Raw genomic sequence first — 23544 nt, forward strand, 5'->3', positions numbered from 1 at the left:
TACAGGCTCCAGAACGTGACAAACTGAAACTGTGCTCACAGTTGGTCTCCATGAGCCAATGGGAGATGGGGAGGTCACTGATCTTGCCTGGATCTGCTCTATGCTGCCCTCTGCATGCACCTCTCCCCAGCACCAATCCCTCTAAAAGTGGTCAGAGCATTTAGGAGAAACAGCAGTGCTCAGGGATGAAGTAAACAGGCTGGCGAGAGAGTAGCTGCAGGTCTGAGGCCAGCCTGTACAGAACTCAGAAACCCAGCCCTTTAGCAACAAAACAAAACCTAATTCAATCCAAATCCCACAGTAGCATTTTTGAGACTCATCTAGCACTGAGGACAGTCCTCTGAACAGTACTTATTGTTCTGTCTTATTAATATTTACTGCTTCTTGGGTGCCTGCAAGCTAATTGACTGCTAGGGAACACTTATCTCCAGTTAGACTAGATAACCGGGCTGCCTGGCATTTTTCACAATCTGCTTTACCCCCTTAGAAACAAACAACTTCTGTCTTTTCTCTTTCTTGTTCTCAGCCATTTCCTATTAGAGGTCAAAATAGCAGCTTGGCTGCCAGCTTCAGGTCCCTCCAGACAGCCTGACTCACAAGATATCAGGAGGAGACAGTGACTCCACACCAGTGCAGAGTTGTGACTTTGTATCCTGTATCAGCAGAGCCTGTGGGCCTCCACAAACAGTTGGGAACTGATAAAATAGTAGGGACAGGGACACTTCTTCAGGCAATTACCACTGTTCTAACCCCAAAGTGAGACTGGGTCAGGTCCAAACGATCCAGTTAGCCAAATTTCAAAGAACTTCCTAACACACACAGGTTTTACATAGACTCCTGGAAACTCAGTATCAATATAAGAACAGGGCAAGACTGTCTTGTAGCATTTACCTCTGTAAGACTGATACACAAAATTATGTTCATAGAGAAGCTGTATTTTCTGACATAAATAGAAATGACATAAGAGCAGCACAGGTCAAAGCAAATCAGAATTCCTACAAAATGCCAACTTTATTAACTGCAGAAACATGGCCAACCACTAAAAGTGATGCTTTTCCTGGAATGAAGGATCTGAGGAGAGCTATGAAAAGCCTATGCCTGTGCTTCAGCCTGTCTGGTCCTGCTTGGCAGCTGCTATGGCTGTCACACAGTAGTCTGTGTGGGATCCTGCCTTGCTACTTCTCTGGGGTCAAAGAACAGTTTCACTTAACAAGCTTGCAAAAAAAACCCCAACCCTCCCCCCAAAAAACAAAAAAACAAAAAAACAAAACAAACAAACAAACAAACAAACAAACCACGGGCTTTGGTTCCTTGCAATTCTGAGGTAGCCTGCTTTAGGTCTGAGATTTGAATACCATAGGCAATGTGGGGCAAAGTGTGGCCACTCTGTCCCCGTGGGAGAGGAGAGACTGACACTATAAGAAAAATACATGACAACATCACTTGCTATACCATACACCGAACTTGACCGTTTCTCTGCAGGGGCTGACCAGATAGAAGAAACATGATTTTGTCTTTGTTAATGGTGTCTAAATTCACAGAAGCTTCTAAAATACTGCAGACTCCAGAAGCTGGAGTGGGACACAAGGTCTGGGAAGCCAAGCTTTGCATGTGGAAGGAGTAGTCAATATAGTCTTTTATATTTGGTAGTCATGTGTGCTTTTATAAAATACAGTTACACAGTAAGATCTTATCACAGTACTGGAAAGACAGTAAGATCGAATCTAGTCAAACTGGTGAGCTCTAGTCCTGTGAGTCACTACCTTTTAGGCATTCTTTAGGATGACACCTGAGGTTGCCCTCCAGTCTCCATACACATGTGCACACATTTACATACACCTGAGTGCACACATGTGCATATATGGTGGGACTATTCATCATGCTATGAGGGCCATGGTGATACCCCCCCCACCCCTCTTTTTTTGAGACAGGGTCTCACTATGAAACTCTGACTGTCCTGGAGCTTGGCACCAGCCCCAGCTTGTGGTGGCCATTTTAAAGAACTAACTCTTTTCAAACCCTTTCTATTTTTACCACATACAGATCACAATGTGGAGACATAGTACTGGCCTCTCTTCTGCTACACTGTATCATTTATTGTTTTCAACCAGTTTCTCACCTGCAGCTCTGGCTGGCCTAGAATTTACATAGTCTAGGGTGGCTTCAAACTTCTCATCTTTCTGCCATTGCCTTCTGAGGGCTGAGATTACAAGGATGTATATATTATAACATATATTCCATACACTGAGTTTTAATTTTCAAATTCTGCTTTTTCTGGCTTTCCTAGATGCTATATAAACCAGGCTGGCCTTGAACTCACAGAAAGAAGTCTCTACCTCTTGAGTGCTAGGATTAAAGTTATGCACCACTATGTTTAGCTTTAGTTCCCCAACCCTCACCAGTTACCTTTCCTCATTTTCTTCATTCTTTCAAGTCCTTGAGATTGGAGTGCTTAGCAGCAGTCATTTATCAGTTACAAATCAGGAACCAGGACCTGAGAGACGGCTCAGCAGTTAAGAGCACGTGCAGTTTTCCCAGAGGTCCTGAGTTCAGTTCCCAGCAGCCATGCCAAGCACCTTACAATGGGTCTGGAACTTCTCCAAGGAATCCAATGTCTCTGACCTTTGAGGGCACTTGTACTCATGTGATCATATATCTTATGCAGACATATGTATATACATCATCAAACCAGGAGCCAGATATTCAGATGCTAAAGCAGCAGCCAGTTACTATAATTGAGTTCAGTAGAAGGAACTGGGCCCAGAACTTCTGGTTAGTGCTAAAAGTCCCAGTGCTGGGCCCTCTGGCCTGGTGCACGTGTGTAACTGGGAGCACAGTCCTTCACTGTAGTGAGTACTGCCACATGATGGATGCCACTGTGTCCTACTGTTCAGGCTTCTAACACTACTCTGGCTTTTTCACTAAAAAGCACCAACCAGGAACACCTGTGGGTCTGGGTATACTCTGTAACTTAGAACTTTTATCCAAGGACAAAGAAATGCAGACAGATCCATCCAGAATTCTTATGTGGCAAGTGATACTAAAGGATGCAGTAAGCTGGGGAGCTTGTGTGGGGTAGCGACGTGCAGATGGACACAGAAGGGATACTCCTCCCACCCCAAGTCCAGGAGCTGTTCCATGCCCAGGCTTGATCCTTAAACATGCATGGCCTCCCTGGCTCGTATCATCCTCCCTCTTGTCACAGACTTCACCTCGTTTGGATTCCTCATTGGCTGTAGGCTCCACATAGGTTAAATGACGACCATTTTACTCATCACTGGTATGTCATTACCAGGCAGCTCTCTGGGTACAGTCAGACATCACATCTCTGCTTTCATACCTTCTCTCCCCTCACGGCTAGTGTTGATGCCCTCAAGCCCCTGGCCACTAAGATGGCCTGGCTGGGTACTCGTCCTTACCTCATGTACAGGTTCGAGTGGGTCACTTACCTGATAAACAGCGGGGCCTTTCCATTTGCATCCGTGCTCTCTATACACCCCTTTCTACAAGCTTTTAAACGTGTCCAGTTCTGCTACCTGAAGCATTCTCTTTGTGGGGTGGGAACTGAACCCAATGGCCTTCAGTATGTTAACAAAGGGCTTGTTCACTGAGCTGTACCTCAGTGCACCTACCCTCTCCAGCCTCTAAGTAATGTTTTGTTAACCATAATTACTTATTCAGTTACTTTCCCACAGAGGTCTTTTCAGCTAACTATGCTGAGATCTCAACTTTCAAGTACATACTTTGGTGTCATCCCCTACCCCCTCTTCCCTGAGGATATATCCTCCCCCAACCCCCAACTGCCACCACAGGCTTCCCTGCACAAATGTTTTTGAGTCAGAATGACCAGTTTAAGCCTAAGCTTTCAGACTCTGCTCAGAACCGGTTCATGGTGCCCGTGGCCTCTAGACACTGTCCAGATGCCTACAAAAGCCTCACTTGCCCTTGGGCCTCTTTGCAGGGTGCTTATTGCTGTAAGACCTTCTTCATGATGTCCAACTACTCAAGAATTCCCACCTGTTCTTCCCATTTGTCCCTGTCTACATCATGGAACGGGAGCAGAGGATACAAAGAGCTTGCAACTGTTTCTGGTGATGGCATGGAGCAAGGCTGCTGCTGACCGTCTGTCCACTCACTCTTGTTCAGAAGTCTGATTGGCCAGGATAGTGCTTTAAGCCAACATCTTTACAGGTTTTTTGTTTTGTTTTGTTTGTTTTTTTTAAATTACAATTCCTTATTTTTGAGGAGATAAGACTAGTACTGCCAGAAAATAACCTGTTGGTTCTTTCCCTACTATATGGCTCCAGGAACCAAATGCTGACAAGGCTGAGAGGCAAACACCTTCACCTGCTGAGCCATCCTGAGGCCACAGAAGCCAGTTTACATGTGTCAGTCATCCAGCACTCAGCACCTACTCTAACAGCCTCTCTGAGCAGACTCTACCAAGACCACTAGTGGAAGTGACACTCTCTTGTACACTGGGTTCGGGATGACTATGAAGAAACCTTAAGATGCCTAGGTGGAAAGACTTCCTCCTCTTGCCTTTTATGGTACATGTAAACTCAGGGGGATCAGTAGGTAAAATGGCTGCTGTCCAAGTAAGCGGACTGTACTTTAGGCCTTCCTGCAATGCCGTGAACAGGAGCGGGAGAAGGGATCCACGGGGCAAGCTATCTAGGTGGACTACTGAGTCTCAATACACAAGGTGGGACGTGACTGAAGACACCCGATATCAACCTCTGACAAGTAATATTTTTGTACACCCACTCACTCTCATGTCCACATACATGTGAACATGTAAATACACATAAACACACTACATCTACACTCCCCCCCAAAATTCTTAAAGAATTAACCACCCCCCCACAAACCCCGGAAAAAAAAGACAAACAGGAAGGAAAAGCTAAAACCACCAGCAGGGATGTACACCTGGGACTCAGTGACACATGTGGAAGAGCAGGTGTCAGAATTGAGTAGCTTTACCAAGAAGCCACCTGACTTTAAACTTAATCTGAGAGGCACATGTGCAGCGCTGTGACAAGGGGCTGCAGTCTGAGCAATGCAGTGTGGCACACATCTACAGCAGGCCATCAGCTCTGGGGGGGCATGCGCAAGCTCAGCGCTTCCCAGACCACTGAACCCACCACAAAGTATCACTGCAGGAAACTGCTTGTCACCTGAGGGGCTCCTGCAAATGGGCGCAGAGACACAGTGACACAGTGACCTCAGTCATTGTTCAAGCTCTGCAATACGGCCTCAAGGATAGAGTTCTAAGTGCTATTACACAGACAAGGCTGATTCAGGGCTAAAGAAGAGGAGGCCAGGAAGTCAATCTGTGGGGCAAGGTCTCTTCGAAGCCTCTTCTAGTTCCTCACTTGTATCTGATGTCAGAACACAGCTTTGCTGTGAACTGGACAGTATTCCCTTAAACACACAAGTGCTGTCATTTGATGAGTGCAGTTCTCAAGAATCAGGCCGACTTTGTGCTTGGAAATCACAGCACTTTGTACCAATATTCCAGTTAGAAGCCTAGGGCTCCTGCTGCTTCCCCAAAGCCCACCTGCATCCCACCCATGTCACTTGTGCTTTGACACAGGCTCCTCTTCTCTCCCAGCTACCTGAGCTTCCTGTGGCTCCTGCTGGGTTATCCCAGAATCTTCTTTTCTACTTTTACAGAGCACAAACTTCAAACATAAATCTTAGTCTGATTTTAGCATTTGACTTGCAACTGAAATAAAAATACTTGTTTAATGACTTTCATGTTTTACCTGAGACATTATCTCATTTTCAGGGCGGAACTTTAAAACTACCAGTGAACAGCTTTGCGCAGATTCATCAATCAGATTCTCTGGGACTGAGAGCCTATCTCATCAAACGCCAAGGCAACTTAAGGACTGAGAACCACTTCTTCTACCTGGTAAAGAAGACATCTTGCAGAAGCACACACAATAACGTGAGGCCCCCAGGCTTCCCTGAGGAGGACTGTGCTTCTTCCCTCACCACTCCTGGGCACTCATGCAGAGGCTGGCTGGACTGTGGTACAAGGCAGCCCCAGGCCAGCTGCATACTGCAGGGCAGAAGAATGAGCTTGTACTTGTGGATGGTGACTATGATCAAGTAAAGCTCCATCAACCGGGCAAAGCCAAGGAGATGCACAAAACCTCTAACAGGTGATAGGCAGGCCCTGACTACAGCCACATGGCAGAAAGGCTTTAGAGCTGCTCCTATAAAAGAACTTCAATTGCCCAATGATTCCATAACTGACAGAACCCAGACAAGCAGAGTACTATACAGGGAAACTTGAAACAAAATTAACACTTAGCCTGTTGCTGTTGGAAGCATGAGAAGGACCACACTGGCTGGAGCCCTGGTAGCATGGAGCATGCCACCCAGCACTTCTTATCCCTGGAAAACAGCTACACTATTTAGTCATTTGCTACAAGAGTATCCGTCAGAGAATTCACACAGACACGGAGTACACACCAATGGTATGACCAGAGGGACCCCAGCATACCTGGCCCGAGCAGTGGTGACCGATTCAGCTGAGTGCCAGCCTGGTGTGAAGGCGGCGTCTCGGCCCGGTGTGTGGTGCTGCTCAAGGTGGGGGTCGTGGGGGTGGCAGGGGCTGTGGTACTGCTCTGGATGACTGGATTGTTTCTGTCCCACATGTTTACAGTTTTATTGTTGTAGGTGCTTGGGTCCCCCCAAGCTGAGGTACCATCATCAACTTCCATTTTGCGTCGGATGGAGGGTGGGGAAGGCTCCTCCCAGCCAGTCGCCTCACTGCTGTCCTTCTGCTTGACTGGCAGTGGCCCCCCAATCCACCCCGTCCCTGTCTGCTTAACAGAAGCAGCTCCCCCCCAGTTACTCACATTGTTGTCTTGGGGCTTGTGAGCCCAGTTCTGCTGGGGACCAGGCTTGAGAGACTCCCCCCAGTTTGTACCTGGATTCACCTTAGCATTGGTGCCACTGGCCCAGCCACTGGTCCCACACCTCGTGGCATCATTCCAACCAGACCCTGACCTACTACCATCAGCATCCCATCCAGATCCACTTTTCTTTCCATCCCCTAGATGTCCAAGGACGGATGGTGAGTCTGCCCAGTCTCCTGCTCCTGCACTCCAGGCTGGGTTTGCTCTTTGTCCATCGCCCCAGTTTTGGGATTTGGGTTTCTGAGGCTCACCCCAGGTGGGTGACTTGTCCTCTTGGTTTACAGTCCCACTCCAAGCATGGCCACTCTTGGTGGCAGCAGCATTGTTAACAGCAGTAGAGCTTATTGAGTCCCCCCAAACTCCTGGGCCACTTGGCGCTTTGTTGTTGCTGTCTCCCCAGCTTGTGTTTGCTGGCACGGCGGCAGGTGGCGAGCTGACCCACCCCGATACTGAAGAGGTATTTGTACTGTTCATGATGGACCCATCAGTCTTCCCCCCTGAGTTTGAAGGCTGAGTAGCTACACTACCCCAGGCCTCTGTCCCATTGTCATTTTTCCTTTCAGACCTAGGGGACTCTTCAAATTCCCAGGCAGTGTTTTGCTTTACGGGAGTCTGTCCCCAACCACTATTAGACAGGACTCTTGGGTCAAGATCGTTCCTTGGCAACTGGATGTGCCCTTGGTCTAGAACCCCTTTGTCTCGCCTCCGGCCCTCTCCTGCTCCTTCCCTCCCAGTGCTTCCTTCATTGTGACTGCCGGACCCCTCACTGCTTCCTTCACTTGCTGTAGTTCCAGAAGATGTGGCTTTGGCCCATGAGTTCATATGTTCACTGCCAGGCTGCAGGGCAGGGGTCTGGCTGGCAGCACTGGCACTGTCCCACCCTGTTGATCCTTTCCCACTGATGTCACTACTGGAATGCTGGTTTGGGGGCTTCGCCCACTCCCCATTCACACCATTAGAAGAACTTCGGCTGGGGTGGCCCCAAGCTCCCGAATGGATATTCCCAATGCCGTTGTTGCCACCGCCCCTTCCCCAGGCCAGGATGCCAGGCCCTGCAGGAGGCCCCGAGTCCCAGGCGTTCCCTCCATTCCCTTCCTTCTGCGCAGCACTGCTGGATCCATTCTGCTTAGCACTTAATGCTGAGTTCACAGTGTCGCCTCCATTCCCCTGACTGAACCCACAATTGGTACTTCCTGTGGCAGGGTTACCAGGGGACAGTCCCCACACAGAACTGCCCATTCCTTCCCCACCACTCCCACTGCCTTGAGAGACTGATGATCCGTTAGCACCAGGAAGGCCTTGCAGGTGGGGTGGGATGATGGCCCCCATACCAACAGCCATGCCCCAGTTTGGCAGTCCATTTGTCTGCATTGCATTGATAGGGTTTGGTGAAGAGTTATTCAAGGGGTTAGTGTTATTTGGTCCATCAGTGTTAAGGTTCTGAGGTTGTACGCTGAAAGACACATTCTGAGAAGTGGACGTTTGTGGTTCTGTGCTCTCTTGGGGCAGCAAGTTTCCCCAGGCACCTAGGGTGCCCACTGGGTTCCCATTCTGGCTGCCCATACTCTGACCTATGGCACTGACTGGACTGCAAATACTGGAAGGGTTGCCTGTTGCCACAGTTCCTTCATGCCCAAGTACAGGCCAGGCAGCTGGGTTGGCATTAGGATTGAGGCTGAGATTAATGCCCGCATTGGAGTTGGAAGCACCCCAGCAATTCTGACTTCTCCCATCTCCAATCATGTTGTCCATTTTCCCATCTCCACCACCAACAGAGCAGTGAGCCAGGCCAGAGCTGGAGCCTGTGGCTACACCCCACACTCTGGCCATGCCCCCATTCCCATTGGCTGCTCCTGCCCCAAGGGCACTCGGGTTAGAAGGGCTTTGGACGAGTGTGCCATTGGTACCATGACTGCCATTCGTCTTCTTCGGGTGGCCGGGGAAGCTGCTCTGGGTGCTCCCTGTAGCCATGCTACTGTTCTCGGAGCCACAGTTGGAGGCAGAGTCAGTGTCGGTAGGACATTCTGAGGCAGATTCAGTCTCTGTTACTGGGGTGGACGGCCACACCTCCTGGTCAGTCCTGTCTATTATCACTTTATCCCAGCTGCAGTCCGCTTCACTTCTGTAAGAGGGATGCTGTCCCCAGTGAGAATTTTCATAGTGACCTGCCAATCCACTGTGACCAAGATCTGGAAAAACAAGAAACAAAACTCAAAGTTACACTCTCCTCCCACTGCCAATGAAGCAACTCGTTTGGGGAGAAAACTAAGCTTTTATTTCATGTTCTCAATTCTAAATGAGAAAACACGGACCAAGCCTTATGGGGCTGTGGGTGTGGCTCGGACGTGGAGCACTTGCCTAGCACATCTAAGGTCCTGGGTTCTATCCTAGGACTACAAAAACAAACAAACAACAACAATAACAACCAACCAACCCACCCCCTTAAAACCCCACGTTTCCTTGACGTTATCAAGATGATAGGACTGAGTGTGCAGGAGACAACAACCAACATCTAAAAATCTACCTCCATGAAATTCTTAAGAATCTAATGGTGTGGGGCATGGACACCATTTCTTCTCTAGAGAAGGTTGAGTTACTGCACTTGGCCCCTCCCACCACCAAGAAAGGAGCACACTCTTTAGTGGGCTTGCTTGGATTCTGGAGACAGCATTCACTCGCTTGGGTGTGACTCAGGTCCATAGGCCCAGTGACTCGGAAAGCTGCTAGCTTTGTGTGGGGCTTGGAACAGGAGAAGGCTCTTCAACAGGGCCAGGCTGCTGTGCTGTGCTGGGACCATAGGATCCTGCAGACCTGATGGCACCTGAGGTCTCAGTGGTAGACAGGGATGTTGTTTGGGCTTTTAGCAGGCCTATAGGTGACTCACAGAAGAGAACTTTGGGATTTTGGAGCAAGGCTCTGTCCTTAGCTGCAGACAACTATTCTCCCTTAGAAAGAGAGTTCTGGCTTGCTATTGGGTCTTAGTGGAAATTGATCATTTGACAACAGACTCGACTTGGAACTGCCACACTGAGCTGGGTGTTTTCAGGCCCTCCAAGTCACAGACTAGGATGTGTACAGCAGCAGTCCATTACTAAATGGACGTGGCACATGTGTGATCAGGGCCAAGCAGGTCCTGAAGTCACAAGCCCAAATGCCTACGGGTTCTGTTCCTGATACAATGCCTTCTGCTGAGATATAACTGTGAGTGCAGTTGACAAATGTGTACCTGGGAGGGATAATCTGCAGTGTCAACTTGACCACATCTGGAATTAACTAGAACCCAGGTGATGGGCACACCTGTGAGGGATAGTTTTTCTGAATTAAATTATGTGCAGTGGGAAGACACTTTTAACCTGGATCTTCTGAGGTGGGAGGATCCACCCTTGGCTTGGGCTACACCCTGGCAGGCAGCCTCTGTAAGGACACAGAAGCAAGCTTGATCTCGGCTGCTCGTTCTCGCTGGCAAGTCTGTGCCCTTACTGGCAGTGGAGCCTATGTCTTCGAATTCTAGTGCATACTGAAGGCCAGCTGAGACACCCAGCCTCATGGACTAAACAACTACTGGAATCTTGGACCTTCCATTGGTAGACAGTCACTGCTGGATTAGTGTCTAACAAATCCCACACAATTTTCACTCTGTAAGTTCTGTTCCTCCGGAGAACTCGGACTAATACACTCTAACTTTTTAATTTTTTTTTTTATATATATTTGGTATTAGACTTACATGTATGCCTGTGTGAGGGTGTCAGATCCTCTGGAACTGAAGTGACAGACAGTTGTGAGCTGCCATGTGGGTGCTAGGAATTGAACCTGGGTCCTCTGGAAGAGCATCCAGTGCTCTTAACCTCTGAGTCATTTCTCCAGCCCTCACTCTCCTAATGTTGATGGAGCTCAGGGAACACCACGTGACAACTATCACAGTCCTCAGCAGGAGCACACGGTGGTCAGCATCACCCTCTGAAAATGGAAAGCTTTGCTGGCTGATGTGAAACCGACATAGCTGGGGGCTCGAAGGCAACAAGGCTGTCTTCTCAAAGGTGATCCTGACCACGGTGTGCTCCTCAGCTTAGTGAGTCCCACAAACAAGCCTGGTCCATGGTGCATAGGGAGGAGGAGGTGAGGGAAGTGGGCTGACTAGCTGAATTCTGGGACCTCTAAACACATGCTTCAAAACAAGACTCTCCTGTTAGTTAGCACACGTCAATACAACTCCCCCGAAAAAAGGAAAGATAAATGAGGTTCGGGTGTAATGCTAAATAAATTCTCCTTTCTGTTTAAATGGCTTATACGTTCTATAAACAGGAGTTTTTAAAAATCTAAGCAACAAAACTGTTTTACGTGATTAAATCAAAAAGGATTAAATCATAGCAGGAAGGGAAAAGCTTTCCTCTTGATTTTTTTTTTTTTTTTTTTTTAATTAACTTGAGCCTCTTGATTTTTAAATACTCACCTGCTACCCTACCAGGATAAAATGTTCTAGGCAGAGAAGTTAACACAGACCTCCCAAAAGCTATAGTAAGCCAAGTCCTAATTAGGCATTGACGTGGTCAGATAGGAAAGTTAGGACTGTGTGTTGAATGCTTTTTATTAGAAATCATACAAACAGTAAAGGTGTTTGCTCTTCACCACCACAGGTCTTTTACCTGACAAAGTAATAAACCACAAATTGGAGAAAGCAGTCCTTGGGTGGCTTCAATGGTTGACCAAGTGTGTTCCTTCATATTTACTGAGAGCACAGATTCCTTGCCCCTGGTTTTTGGGAACAGGATAAATAGCATTGCTGTGTTTAGCTCTTGAGACCTCTCTCTCTACTACATGTAAAATTTTACCTCAGACAAAAACTTAATGGAGAAAGGACTTTGTGTTCTAAGTTCCACTGATGGAGCGGCAGCATCTCTCACGTCTCACCTGTCTGCTGTTATAAGCCCAGGCAACCAGTAATGTGGAACAGAAACATTCGCTGTAAACGATAATGTGTCCACTAGAATAATCTGTTGCTTTGTGTTTCTGTAAACAACAACTTCTCAAGGTTGAGAATATGAAGGACAATGAGGAAATCATGTAGGGAGGGTGTGCCTGTCTGGAGCCCCTGGCAACAGGGTAGGCAGACCATGGACATGGCTTTGCTTGGTGTAGCACTGCAGCCACGAACTGCCACACACGCTCTGGCTGGGAGAAGCAGCTACTCCAGGCTCAGGGTCTGGTCCTTTCCTGCTTTAAGGATGAGGAAAAACCTGCTGATGGTATAGTCCACCTCCCAGGAGCTGCAGCCCTTGGAGAGTGTGGCCTTTGGCCACCAGAGTAACTTGTCCACCAAGCAGGTCCTTTAAGCGTTGATTGATCTAATTATAGCTGATACTAAATTCTCTCAAGTCTCAAAAACATTTTACTTCAGGACCCAATGACAATTCATACCAGAGCCAACTCTCACCGACCTTTTCTATTTTTTGAAAGCTAGCAAAAATAATAATGGCATGTTGCCTATTGGTTGAACGCAAAAAACTAGTATTTCCCCTTTGTTTTACACTCCTCCTTGCCTTCCTCTACACAACTCCCTCAACACCTGCAGACCAGCAATGAAATATTTTATGTAAGGTCCACATGTAAACTGGCATGAGTCCAACTCCCCCCCCCCCCCGTTCTTTTTTTTCCGGAGCTGGGGACCGAACCCAGGGCCTTGCGCTTCCCAGGCAAGCGCTCTACCACTGAGCTAAATCCCCAACCCCGAGTCCAACTTCTTAATTATTTTCCTGCCTCAATCCAAAAAGGGTATAAGAAGCACACACTCGCTCACCAGAGCTCTGTTTATAAATGAACAGGGCAGACGTGAATGTCATACATTTAAGCAGAAGGAAAAAAATGTTAAAAAAATTTTTTTAAAGAAAAAAATTCTAGTTGGGGGGTGCTGGTACACACCTTTTAATCCCAGCACTTGGGAGGCAGAGGTAGGCGGATCTGGTAGTTTGAGTCCAGCTTGGTCTACAGAGTGAGTTCCAGGACAGCAGGGCTACACAGAGAAACTCTTTAAAAAGGGAGGGAGGGAGGGAGGGAAGAGAAATGTGAAAAAAGACAAGTCAAGAACTTCAAGCTGCAGTTTCTCTGAACCCTTGCAAAGCCAGGGTCTGTAGAGAAGACAAGGTAACAGAGAATGTGTACGTCTGCAGAGCTGAGCACTGTGGGAGCTCCTCTGTGTATGCACAGATGTCCGTGTGATCAGGGCAGGGTAGCCTTTCCTCCAGTTGGTGAAACAAGCTCTTCTCCCAGTCAACTTCCGGTTGGGCTCTTCTGTGAGAAAGCAGGTCTCACTCACCAGCAGCAGACTGAACAATGAGCATCTGGACTGAGGCTAGGAAGACCCTTCTACCTCTGGGAAGGAGCAGAGGCCCTCACAGAGTCCACCCTGCCCAGGTAAGGGCTTGTGGCCCATGTCTCCTACTTAGTAAGCCTATCTTTTCTATACCCATGGCTCTGGCTTAGGCTGCCAGGAAGCCTCCCCTCAGTTGCTTCCTAGGTGTTGCTAGGCTTCTGTCACTTGTCACTGGGCACATTTATTTGAGAGCCCTGTTCCCATGAGGGAGTTACCCACAAAGTTATGCGTAAACTTCAGGCATAGAATAAACTATTAAAGCCTGATGCTTGAAAATACAACTTTGAATTTGGTAGATCATTATAAAAGTCTGTTTCTGCTTTAAACCTAACTACGTTTCATTGTCATCTCATATGACTGACCATTACAACTATTCAGGGAGGACAACGACAACAATGATGACGACGACGACGACTTTTGAGACTGGGTTCTACTATTAAGTCCTGACTGGAACTTGTTATATAGAGCATGCTGGCCTTGAACTCACAGAGATCTACCTGACTCTGACTCCAACACAGTGCTGGGATTAAAAGCATCCACCGCCATTCCTGGCCAGAACTTATTTTTGCACACAAGTATCAGAAATCTTGGTCATCCTACACAGCATGGGTTAGGTCGACATCAGTGTCATGTGACAATATACCAACACTGAATGTAAAAACAGCAAAGCTTCAAAGAGGCCATGATCAAGTCCTTTTGCCTCTGGCACACTTGTAGCAGCTACCTGCAGGTATTTACTGAGAGTCTGCATCTATGCACACTCCGCTCCGCTCCACAGGCTCACCTGTCACAGCCTGGTGGTTTCTGAGTCTGGAAAGGACTGAAGAATTAGTACTTAGCATTTAGATCTGCAAATGGTAAAGAAGTACCCAATAAATACTATAATACTGTTGGCCTAACAGGGAATGCTGTTAGAGCTCTGATAAGAAGTGGGGAGGGTGGCAGAAGGCAGAGGAGAAAAAAGAAGAGAAATTCAATTTCGATGCAAGCAGGAAACTTATGATCCTTGTGGAATACACTGAAATGTACTAACAGAATTGGACCCACGTTTGCTTTTAGCAAAGCATTTGAAACGTGAGAAGAAGCTCCTACATAGTCAACTCTAAGAGGACAGCAAAAGCCTAAATCACAGGGTGCTGCATACAAGTCACAGGGAGCACACAGGACTGCACGGCGTGGCAGACTGGAGTCAACAGCAGAGAGGGAAAGAGCTGCCTCACTAGACACCTCTGCTCCGAAGCAGCACCACCCAGGTGCGTTTTCCTTGTGCGGATGCCTGTTACAGGCGAGCTGACGCAATGTGACGAGGAGGAACCTTTATATAGGAGTCCCAAGTGCCAAGGCTGTAAGTGACTTGGCATGTCTGGAAGGACAGTCTAACCTGGCTCTGTCACAGCTGCTTAGACATCTGTGGTTATTCTACAACACTGTCCTTCCCGCAGTGCCCACTGTGGACAACTCAACCTCTGTGGACTAATATTTGAGTCGGAAAGATGGATTCTGGAGAGCAGACCTCTCCTTTTAAACGAGGAGTGCAGTGTTAGAGGTGCACTGTCAGTCACATACGGCCAGCTCTGACACTCCACAGGCTCTCTTCAACTCCGCTGACGGTTGAGACTCCAATAAACTCAGCAGACGGACACATCACAGCTCCAAGAGGGAGTGACAGGCACAGGCACAGGAGTGTCAGAACAGAAACATGGAGGGCAGCCCTCCACATAGCCCTCCAGGGAAAACAAAGCACTGTCATCACTCTGAGGTCACACAGACACAGCTGTGGTGGCAGGAAAACTGAGACTGCACGTGAGGAATATGGCAGCTTTCTGAGGGCTGCCAGGTCAGTGAGGGGAAAGGAACATCCAGTGGGCAGCACTGCCAGACGCTGGCGGGAGACAAGAGACGGCGTAAAATATTTCTCATTTACTCTCAATATAGACTGATTTAATTTTCAAGCTTTTTTTTTTTATCCATAAAGAGTTATATACTACACTGTGTGTGTGTGTGTGTGTTTTCTATGGTGATCACGCAAGTATCTAGAGATTCTTCCTGCCCAGTCTGTGTGTATGTGTGAACCTACTTTTCAAGATGGAGTCCCACTATGGTGCACGGTCTAGCCTCAAACTCTAGGTAGGACACAAAAGATCCTCTCACCTCAGCCTGAGTAGAGGGGGCCATGGAAAGAAAGTCTCAGGATTTAGGGAACAGTGCAATAGCCAAGCACCTGCCTAGCAAGTTCAAGGTGGTCCTGGTCCTAACCCTAACACCAAACAAGTCCCACTCTTCATGGTTCTTACCTGGTTGGAGTTTGCTGGGATGTTGCTGTGCCCCAGCTCCAGGGAGGGGAGGAGGGCTGGCCCCTGCAGGTCCAGCAGCCTGTGCTGGGCTCACACTGGTCAGACTCCCTGTGGGCAATGGCTGGCCTCTCTTTAACAGCTGCTTCTGTTCTTGCTGGCGAAAGCGTGGAGGCACCTCCCGAGGCAGGTAACGGGATGCAGCTGGCTGCTGGCCACAGGCAGATGCACGTTTGCCATTGCTGCCGCTAGAAATAGTGCTGGTGGAAGTACTGGGACTGGTACCCGCAGGTTGGGGCTGGCTTGAACAGGTCTTAGTAAGTTCTGGCACTGAAAAGATCCAAAAGGAAAAATGACCCAAAGCTTCAGTAACCCTTTAAATGCCAATAAGACATGCACAGCACCTGAGGGGGCACTGCTTGTGTAGTTCACGTGTACATGAGTGAGTGGAGGCATGACCTTGTATGTGGCTTCTACAGAAACCACCGACCTCTGCACACTGGGTTGCACGACAGCAGTGATCATTTATGGAGACCTTACCTCCAACACTGCTGTGCTGTCACAGACGTGTGCTTTACAATCACTAACAAGTGTGTCAGTGAGACAGACAATTTGTGTCAGGCACAAAAGATCTGACCCTTAATAATACTCAGACTTATCTTCATCCTGAGTGTGAGCCGATATCCAAACAAAGAGGGAAAGCGTCTACCTAGTTAACTTGTCAACTCCTTTCCTTTTATGGCTGAATAAAAGCTTTACACAGATGAGTTGAGAAACAATTCCAGGTATCTTATTTTATGTTCTGGAGTGTTCTGTCTGCATGTGCATGCCTGGTACCCATGGAGGCCAGCAGAGGCTATCAGATTCCTGGAACTAGAGTTACAGATGGTTGTGTGCTGCTATGTGGGTGTTGGGAACAGAACCTGCACACTGGATGAAGAGCCAGTGTGGTCGACTGTTCTCTCCAGCCATTTCAGGTATCTCTCTTAGGTACACACAAACCCCTTCCAAGTTACAACTATTATAAGACAACACTAGGGTCTATAAGCTATTTCTCCTTTCCTTTTATTGACAAATCCAATTAGCCCAGTCTTGATCTTCCAGCATAGACTCTATTGTGTATTAGGTAACCACTACACTGTCAGTGCCCTCAGGGCCTTTCTATCTTTCTATCACACACGCCTGTCAAGAACAGCACAGAATCCTCTCTCTACAGTGACTCTAAGCCTCTCAGCGTGCCCATTCTAGAGCACCCTATGTGTTCCTATGTCCATCTAAAGGCCTTTCACTCCCAAGCCTCTACTGCGTTACCACCCTATCTTTGCCTCTCATTCCCAGAAGATAAATTTGACTTTACTCTGCAGAAAAAATAAGAGCAATCACCACACTATTCCCTGTGCCACACACCTGTTAACACTCATCTAAGACTAGGACTGTGGCCTCTCCGGGTGGTGTGCCACACTTCTCAAACACTAGCGTCGCACAGAGGCACTGCTTTGTGCTTTGCTTTCTTCTCTCCTCGCGGCGTGTGTGTGCCTGGCGGGTCTCAGGGAAGGAAGAAAGGTGATGGTGCCTTCATGGGTTGTGCTTTTCCACCCATGACTCCAGAGCAGAGATGAAGACCCAAACATTGGGTCAGATTCCATTCGTTCAGATAAAAGAATGTAACAGCCACTGTCCCAGCCTTAGATAACACCTGCTGGTCCCTGTCCTCCTCTTCTGTTTGTGGTGTTTTCGTTTGCCTATAAGGCACACTGTGCAAGGTGATGATGACTTCCTGAAGCGCAAATCCAATGCCACAGTCTAGCCCAAAGACCTCTTCTGTGGTCACCACTGAGAGTCACTCTTGCCTTCCTAGTCTTCTTTCCTTCTGTCTAAGCCACAAAAATGACTAAGTAAATGACAACGCAGCCACAGATCTCAAAAGATTAAAAGAGACAGGAAGGCAGTCCATCACATAAAGGTATTTGCCACATAAACCTGGAGATCTGAGTTCAATCCCTGGAGCCCGATGTAAAGGTACAAGGAGAGAACTGATCCCACACATTGATGCATTCATCTCTGACCTTGGTGTGTAGCTGTGGAATGCACACCCTCCTGTCCTATGCAATATCACCTAACTAACTAAACAAAAGGACAGATACAGGACTATTTTTTGTTGTTGCTAAATCCATTACAGAAAAAGAAATTCACGGGGCTGGAGAGATGGCTCAGCGATTAGGAGCACCCGACTACTCTTCCAGAGGTTCTGAGTTCAATTCCCAGCCACCCACCACATGGTGGCTCACAACCATCTGTAATGGGATCTGATGCCCTCTGCTGGTGTGTGTGAAGACAGCAACACTGCACTCACATACATAAAATAAATAAATCTAAAAAGAAAAAGGAAAAAAAAAAAAGAAATTCACATTAAGTAAGCAATTGCTGTAAGTCACTTACTTTGTTTTTCCATCTAAGCCACCAAAGTCTAAGACATACGAACACAATATTCAGTTCCTTGTCCCATGTTGCTTGTCTGGCAAATTAGGTGAGTCTGATATCCAGGGAACCTCCCTTTGCCCTTGTTAACTGCTACCAGGAGAGAATAAAGACTGACAGAAATTCAGAAAAATGCTTCTCATGATTTTAAAGGATGGAAGAAAGCAAAGAATGCATCACAGAGACCAGCTATGGGCTCCTAAGTCTACACTCGCTATCGTCCAGCCCACTACAGGAGACGTTTGCTGTTGACTGGTACAGGAACAGAAGCTGTTTGTGCTGTTAGACTACTGGACACACAAGTCCCCTAGGAAAGGACCGCAGCTGTCCGGTATCCTCGTGTCTCCTATGCATATTACTGCACAGCATGCAGACAATTCTGAACAAATATGACTGCCACCCCCCACCATGTTCCTTGCTGTGAAGCTCTTGTTCATCATCACAGAATGGCACAGGAAAACACCACGCTCAGAGACAGGTCCTTCTCTCCATCCCACTCAGCAGGCTGGTCGGTGGCAGCTGCCTATCTCCCACTGCTCTTTGGATCCTTCATACCAACGGACTCCAAATTCTTGTTCTCAGTCATGCTCTGGGTTATTCAAGAATGGGCACCCACACTCAGGGAGCCTCATCTTTGAAGCAAACACAGCCCCAGTGTTGCCTCCAGCCCCGGGCACAGGCTCTATCTTCAGCCATCAGCTGGGTAGGGCCACTTGGAAGTCATTTCCCTTCCAAATGAAAGTAGCCAAGAGTGGAGCAACAAGGCCCTGGGGATAGGCCAAGGGTCTCTTTCTGGAGGACAGTAGGAAGGCACGACCCATGAGTTCTTACCCAGCTGAATCGACAACTGGGAAAACAAAAACTGTAACCACACGAGGCCACCAAGATGTGCTGTGAGTGTAAGGCAGACAGTCCCTGTGACCAATCGTGGTGGCATGAGCCTGCCGTCTGAGCACCTGGATGGGGAAGGCAGAATAAGGGAGTTCAAAGTAATCTCAGCTACACACCGAGCTTAAAGGCTAGCGCAAGCTACATGGGACCACGTCTCAAACAAAACAAAATGTGAAGCCACACACCTGGGCTCAAGGGATCCTCTGTTTCAGTCACCTGTACAGACGTAGGCAGATGTCATCACCATAAGCTAACTGGAATTTCTTCTCTGCTCTGTCTCCCCTTCCCTCCTCCTCCTGCCTCGTCATCTCTCTTGTCCTGTTCTCTCCCTTCTGACGATCACATCTAGGGCCTCCCATGCACTAAACACACACATTCTATCACTGAGGTACACACAGCGCTTTGCACTATGATTCTGCTGGATAGTACTGTTCCAGAAATGTTAGTATGCTCTCCTTAAGAAGAAAAGTTTGAGCAAATTTCTCAGAAATATATTACATTTAAAAATTTGCTCTCTCGAAGCTAGAGAGATGGCTCAGCGGTTAAGATCCAGAGGACCTGGGTTCAGTTTTCAGCATCCACATGGTAGCTCACAACTGCCTGTAACTCAGGTTCCAGGAGATCTGACATCCCCACACAGAGATACATGCAGTCAAAACACCAATGCAAATAAAATATAAACAAATTATACATGTGCGTGCCCGCGAGCGCACACACACACACACACACACACACACACACACACACACACACACACACACGGGAGGAGGGGCAATCTGAGCACATAAAATAAAAAGAAATATATTTTGGTTGAAGCTGAAGCAGAGTAGGAGCCCAGCAGTCGTGAGAGGTCACAGGCTGTTTCAGGTGGCAGATCTCACTTACAGCTCTGTGCTCCACGCTGATGTGCTCCACACTGATGTACACTAATGGAGACTGGGGTCCTACAGAGTAGAAGGAACAGGCTCAGTTCCTGGTCTACATTGTCTCTTTCCTCAGACAGCTGCCTGCTACAGAACAGCTAACACCCTGGGCTGGTGCTGGTCCTTGGGACTCAGAGAAAGAAGAGATGGCTGAGTGAGCAAAGCAGTGCGGCAGCCCATCCGCAACCCTGAGCAGTGCAGCCGCCCACCCGCAACCCTGAGCGGGGCCAGCCCACCCGCAACCCTGAGCGGGGCGAGCTGCTCTGCCGGCCTCTGTGCATGAAGCGCTGATAAAGCCTCTGACTGAAGTCAGTATTTTTGGCCCTCTGCTTTTTCAGAACTAAATTTCTGATTCTGTTCTTGCCCTAAGACACAGGGTATTGAGCCCACTCTGCCATCCTCTTCTTCTGACAAATGCATCTAGGGCCACACTACAAAAGAACAAAACTCTTAAGAATCACTGCCTAATGCGCATTTCATGTTGTTCTGAAGTGAGGGCGACACCTGCTGGCAAAGACAGTCATCTAAGAAGTGAGTCTCTGAAGGCTCGCTCTCTCCAGAAGTCAGGACTTCAGCAGCACCAAGTCCTCGACCAAGCAGGCTCCAGACGTCGGATGTCAGTTGGGAAACTTTCCAACCTTTTGAACTCAGCATCTCTAAAGAGCCTCCAGTCCCGGGCTGCTCAGCTTTGGTCCTGCCCTCGCAGAGCCTCTACAGCCAGCCACAGCCATCACCACGCTCTTGCTCCTGGCCACCCTCTGCTGACTTGCGGCCTTGCTTCCAGTTTCCTGGCACTGCTCTGGCCTCAGACAGGATGACCCTGGCTGCCTACCCGCTCCTTCTCCAGCTCTGCTACATACACACTCAAAGTGGTGCAGGGTCAAACGACCCTCACTGCTTACGACACAAATCTTAGTAACTCAGTCACCTCTCCATGCCTTTCTCTGCCTTATGGTCTTCTGAGGAAGAAGGTGCTCATTCGCTCAACAGCCATATGAATTTATTTATTCAGTTGTTGGCCTGGGGCTGTAGGGAGGATGGCAGCTAGGAGCCACCTATGTGATCTAGTGGGCCTGAGAACTGACATTTGCAGCTATGTTCTGTACCAAGGCATCACACCAGTGACTCTGAAAGGAATTAAAATTAAATTAAGTGCTACTTGCAATTAGTGCCCTAAATAACAAAGTTAAATGTAAAGTTATCTTAATAGTGGCTACTGACAACAAGAATAATTTCATTTAAAGGAAGACCAGGTTGAAAGCCGTGCTATATCAAGCTGAGTGAGCAACACAACACAGTGCAGCACTAATGCCCGCCAACCTTTTTGAACTCCTCCATGTCAGTTTCTACCATGGCAACACCCTGGGCAGACGACCAAGGATGCATAAAGCTCACGGCTGCTCTCCTGCTCTCCTTTGCTCAGTCTGTCTGCCGCCCTCAGTGTGCAAGCTCGGGGACAGACAGGGCTCCCTGCACCTCAGGAGGAGGCTTGAGTACGCTTTGGTCTCAGGTGCTCGGGCCACTATGATGAACACGGCTCCAGCAGGGCTATGTGCATCAGCTTTACCATGCTAGTAAGTGTGAGGGGAGCTAAAGTCTAGGTCTACTTCCCAGCAAATGTAGAATGTGCAAACTGCCAGAAGAGGGAGCCCATGTCAAATCACCCATTAGTGAGGGGAGCTGGTGAGAGAAGGAAAAGGGCCCACAACAGCAGACTTACAAAGGTCACCTCTGGCAGGCTAGCACCCTGTAGCCTTCATCACACACTCCCCACTGCCAGCTCCCCAAGTGCTGAACCCATCTTCTGTTTAGCTCTGGAAAATGTCCCACCTCCCAACCTCAAGCCCAGCAAAGCCTGTTCCCTCTGTGGGGGTCTAACTCTTCTCCTGTCTCTCATCCAGGCTTATGAAATTCTGGTCACCTCTCAGATCTCAGTCCAGCACTACTCACAGATTCCTTGTCTACTTCAGTTTCCCCCGCCCTCTATCCTCATCCAACCAAGTCCCTGTGTTGTCCAGCGCCACAGCAGTTACCACAGGCACTCGGAGTAGATGGTTGTGATCTGCATCCATCCTCCGTAAGACAAGAACAAAGTGTTTTTCTATCTCTCTTCCACGGGACTGGGTTTCTCTATGTAGTTTTGGCTGACCTATAAAACTCATTATGTGGACCAGGCTTGGCCCTGAACTACAGAGATCTACCTGCCTCTATCCCAAAGCTAGGATTAAATATGTGTGCCACCATGCCCTACTCTCGTTTATTTTTAAAAGCAAATAATCTTCTAGTCCTTAAAAGGACAGAGATGGTTGGGGATTTAGCTCAGTGGTAGAGTGCTTGCCTAGCAAGCGCAAGGCCCTGGGTTCCATCCTCAGCTCCGAGAAGAAAAAAAAAAAAAAAAGGACAGAGATACTCAATGAAAAGATGACTAACCGTCAATCGTTTCAGGTAGAAAATTTGATGTAAGTAAATCACGTAAGAAACTGATTGCACTTCCTTGCTTATGTACCCAAGTCTCTGTGAGAGCATCAGCGAGAACAAGAGCTCACCCAGAGCACCCGACAGGTCTCTGTTCCTGGAAAGTCAGTGAGTGAGCTCACTAGTAAACTCCAGTAGCAGAGTGTGAGTAATGCAGCTCGCACTATGTAGGAACGTCATCGAGTCACACATGGTCTCAAAGAGGACAGTGACACAGACATCAGGCTACCTTCTGTGCAGCCTATGAGGATAGCTGAGCATCACAAGTAGCAGTGTGAGGACAGGTGGTTGATGGGAACAGACACGTCTCAAACAGATCCACAGATGGCAAGTAGGGCCCTGAGAATAACGCTGCACACTGTGCTCGCCAACCTGACGTAGGCTGAAGCCATCCCAGAGGAGGGACCCTCTATAGAGAAAACAACCTCATAATATCAGGGTGTCGGCGAGACTGTAGAGCATGCTCTTACATAGTGACTGAGGAGGGCGGGCGGGCTCAGGCCATTGTGGGTGGAGTATCCCCTGGGTTGGTGATTCAGGCTTCTGTATGAAAGCAGTCTGAGCAAGTCATGGGGAACAAGCCAGTAAGCAGCACCCCTCCATGTTCTCTGCCTCAGGTCCTGTGTCCAGGTTCCTGTCTTGTTTGAGTTCTTGTCCTGACTTCCTTCGATGATGAACAACCATATGAAAGTGTAAGCCGGATAAACCTTTCCTCTCCTTTTTAGAGATTATTTATTATATATAAGTACACTGTACTTATTCAGACACACCAGAAGAGGGCATCGGATCTCCTTACAGATGGTTGTGAGCCACCAGGTGGTTGCTGGGAATTGAACTCAGGACCCATGGAAGAGTAGTTGGGTGCTCTTTAACCGCTGAGCCATCTCTCCGGCCCTCTATCTTACTTTTTGGCCATGGTGTTTCATCAAAGCAAACACCATTAACTATTAGTAATCATAACAAGGCCAAATAAAACACATACTGGTGGAAGGCAGAACTGTGAAACAGTATAATCACTTTGGAAACCATTTTGCAGCTTCTTGAGAAAATTATTATAGCTATTCTCTTCCATGTATTTGCTCAGGTAAATCCAGGTATATAGCATTCTAAGACCTGGACACGAATGCTCAGAAAAGCTGAAAAACAGAAAAACCAAACGCCCAGGCACGGGTGAACGGATGTGCAAG

General features: G+C 48.1%; 1 protein-coding gene across 3 annotated transcripts in view; it reads right to left on the bottom strand.

Annotated features, from left to right (window-relative positions):
* Tnrc6c (trinucleotide repeat containing adaptor 6C) overlaps window positions 1-23544 on the bottom strand; it is a 72591-nt gene that overhangs the window by 37349 nt on the left and 11698 nt on the right. For all 3 annotated transcript variants that reach the window (XM_032914062.1, XM_032914063.1, XM_032914064.1), the window contains 2 exons: window positions 15594-15920; window positions 6515-9121 (listed from right to left, as the gene is read on the bottom strand). In XM_032914062.1, coding sequence (XP_032769953.1) covers window positions 6515-9121; window positions 15594-15920 — 2934 coding nt within the window. The remainder of the gene's footprint in view (window positions 1-6514; window positions 9122-15593; window positions 15921-23544) is intronic.

The sequence above is a fragment of the Rattus rattus genome, chromosome 9 (assembly GCF_011064425.1).
Source record: "Rattus rattus isolate New Zealand chromosome 9, Rrattus_CSIRO_v1, whole genome shotgun sequence".
NCBI lineage: Eukaryota > Metazoa > Chordata > Mammalia > Rodentia > Muridae > Rattus > Rattus rattus.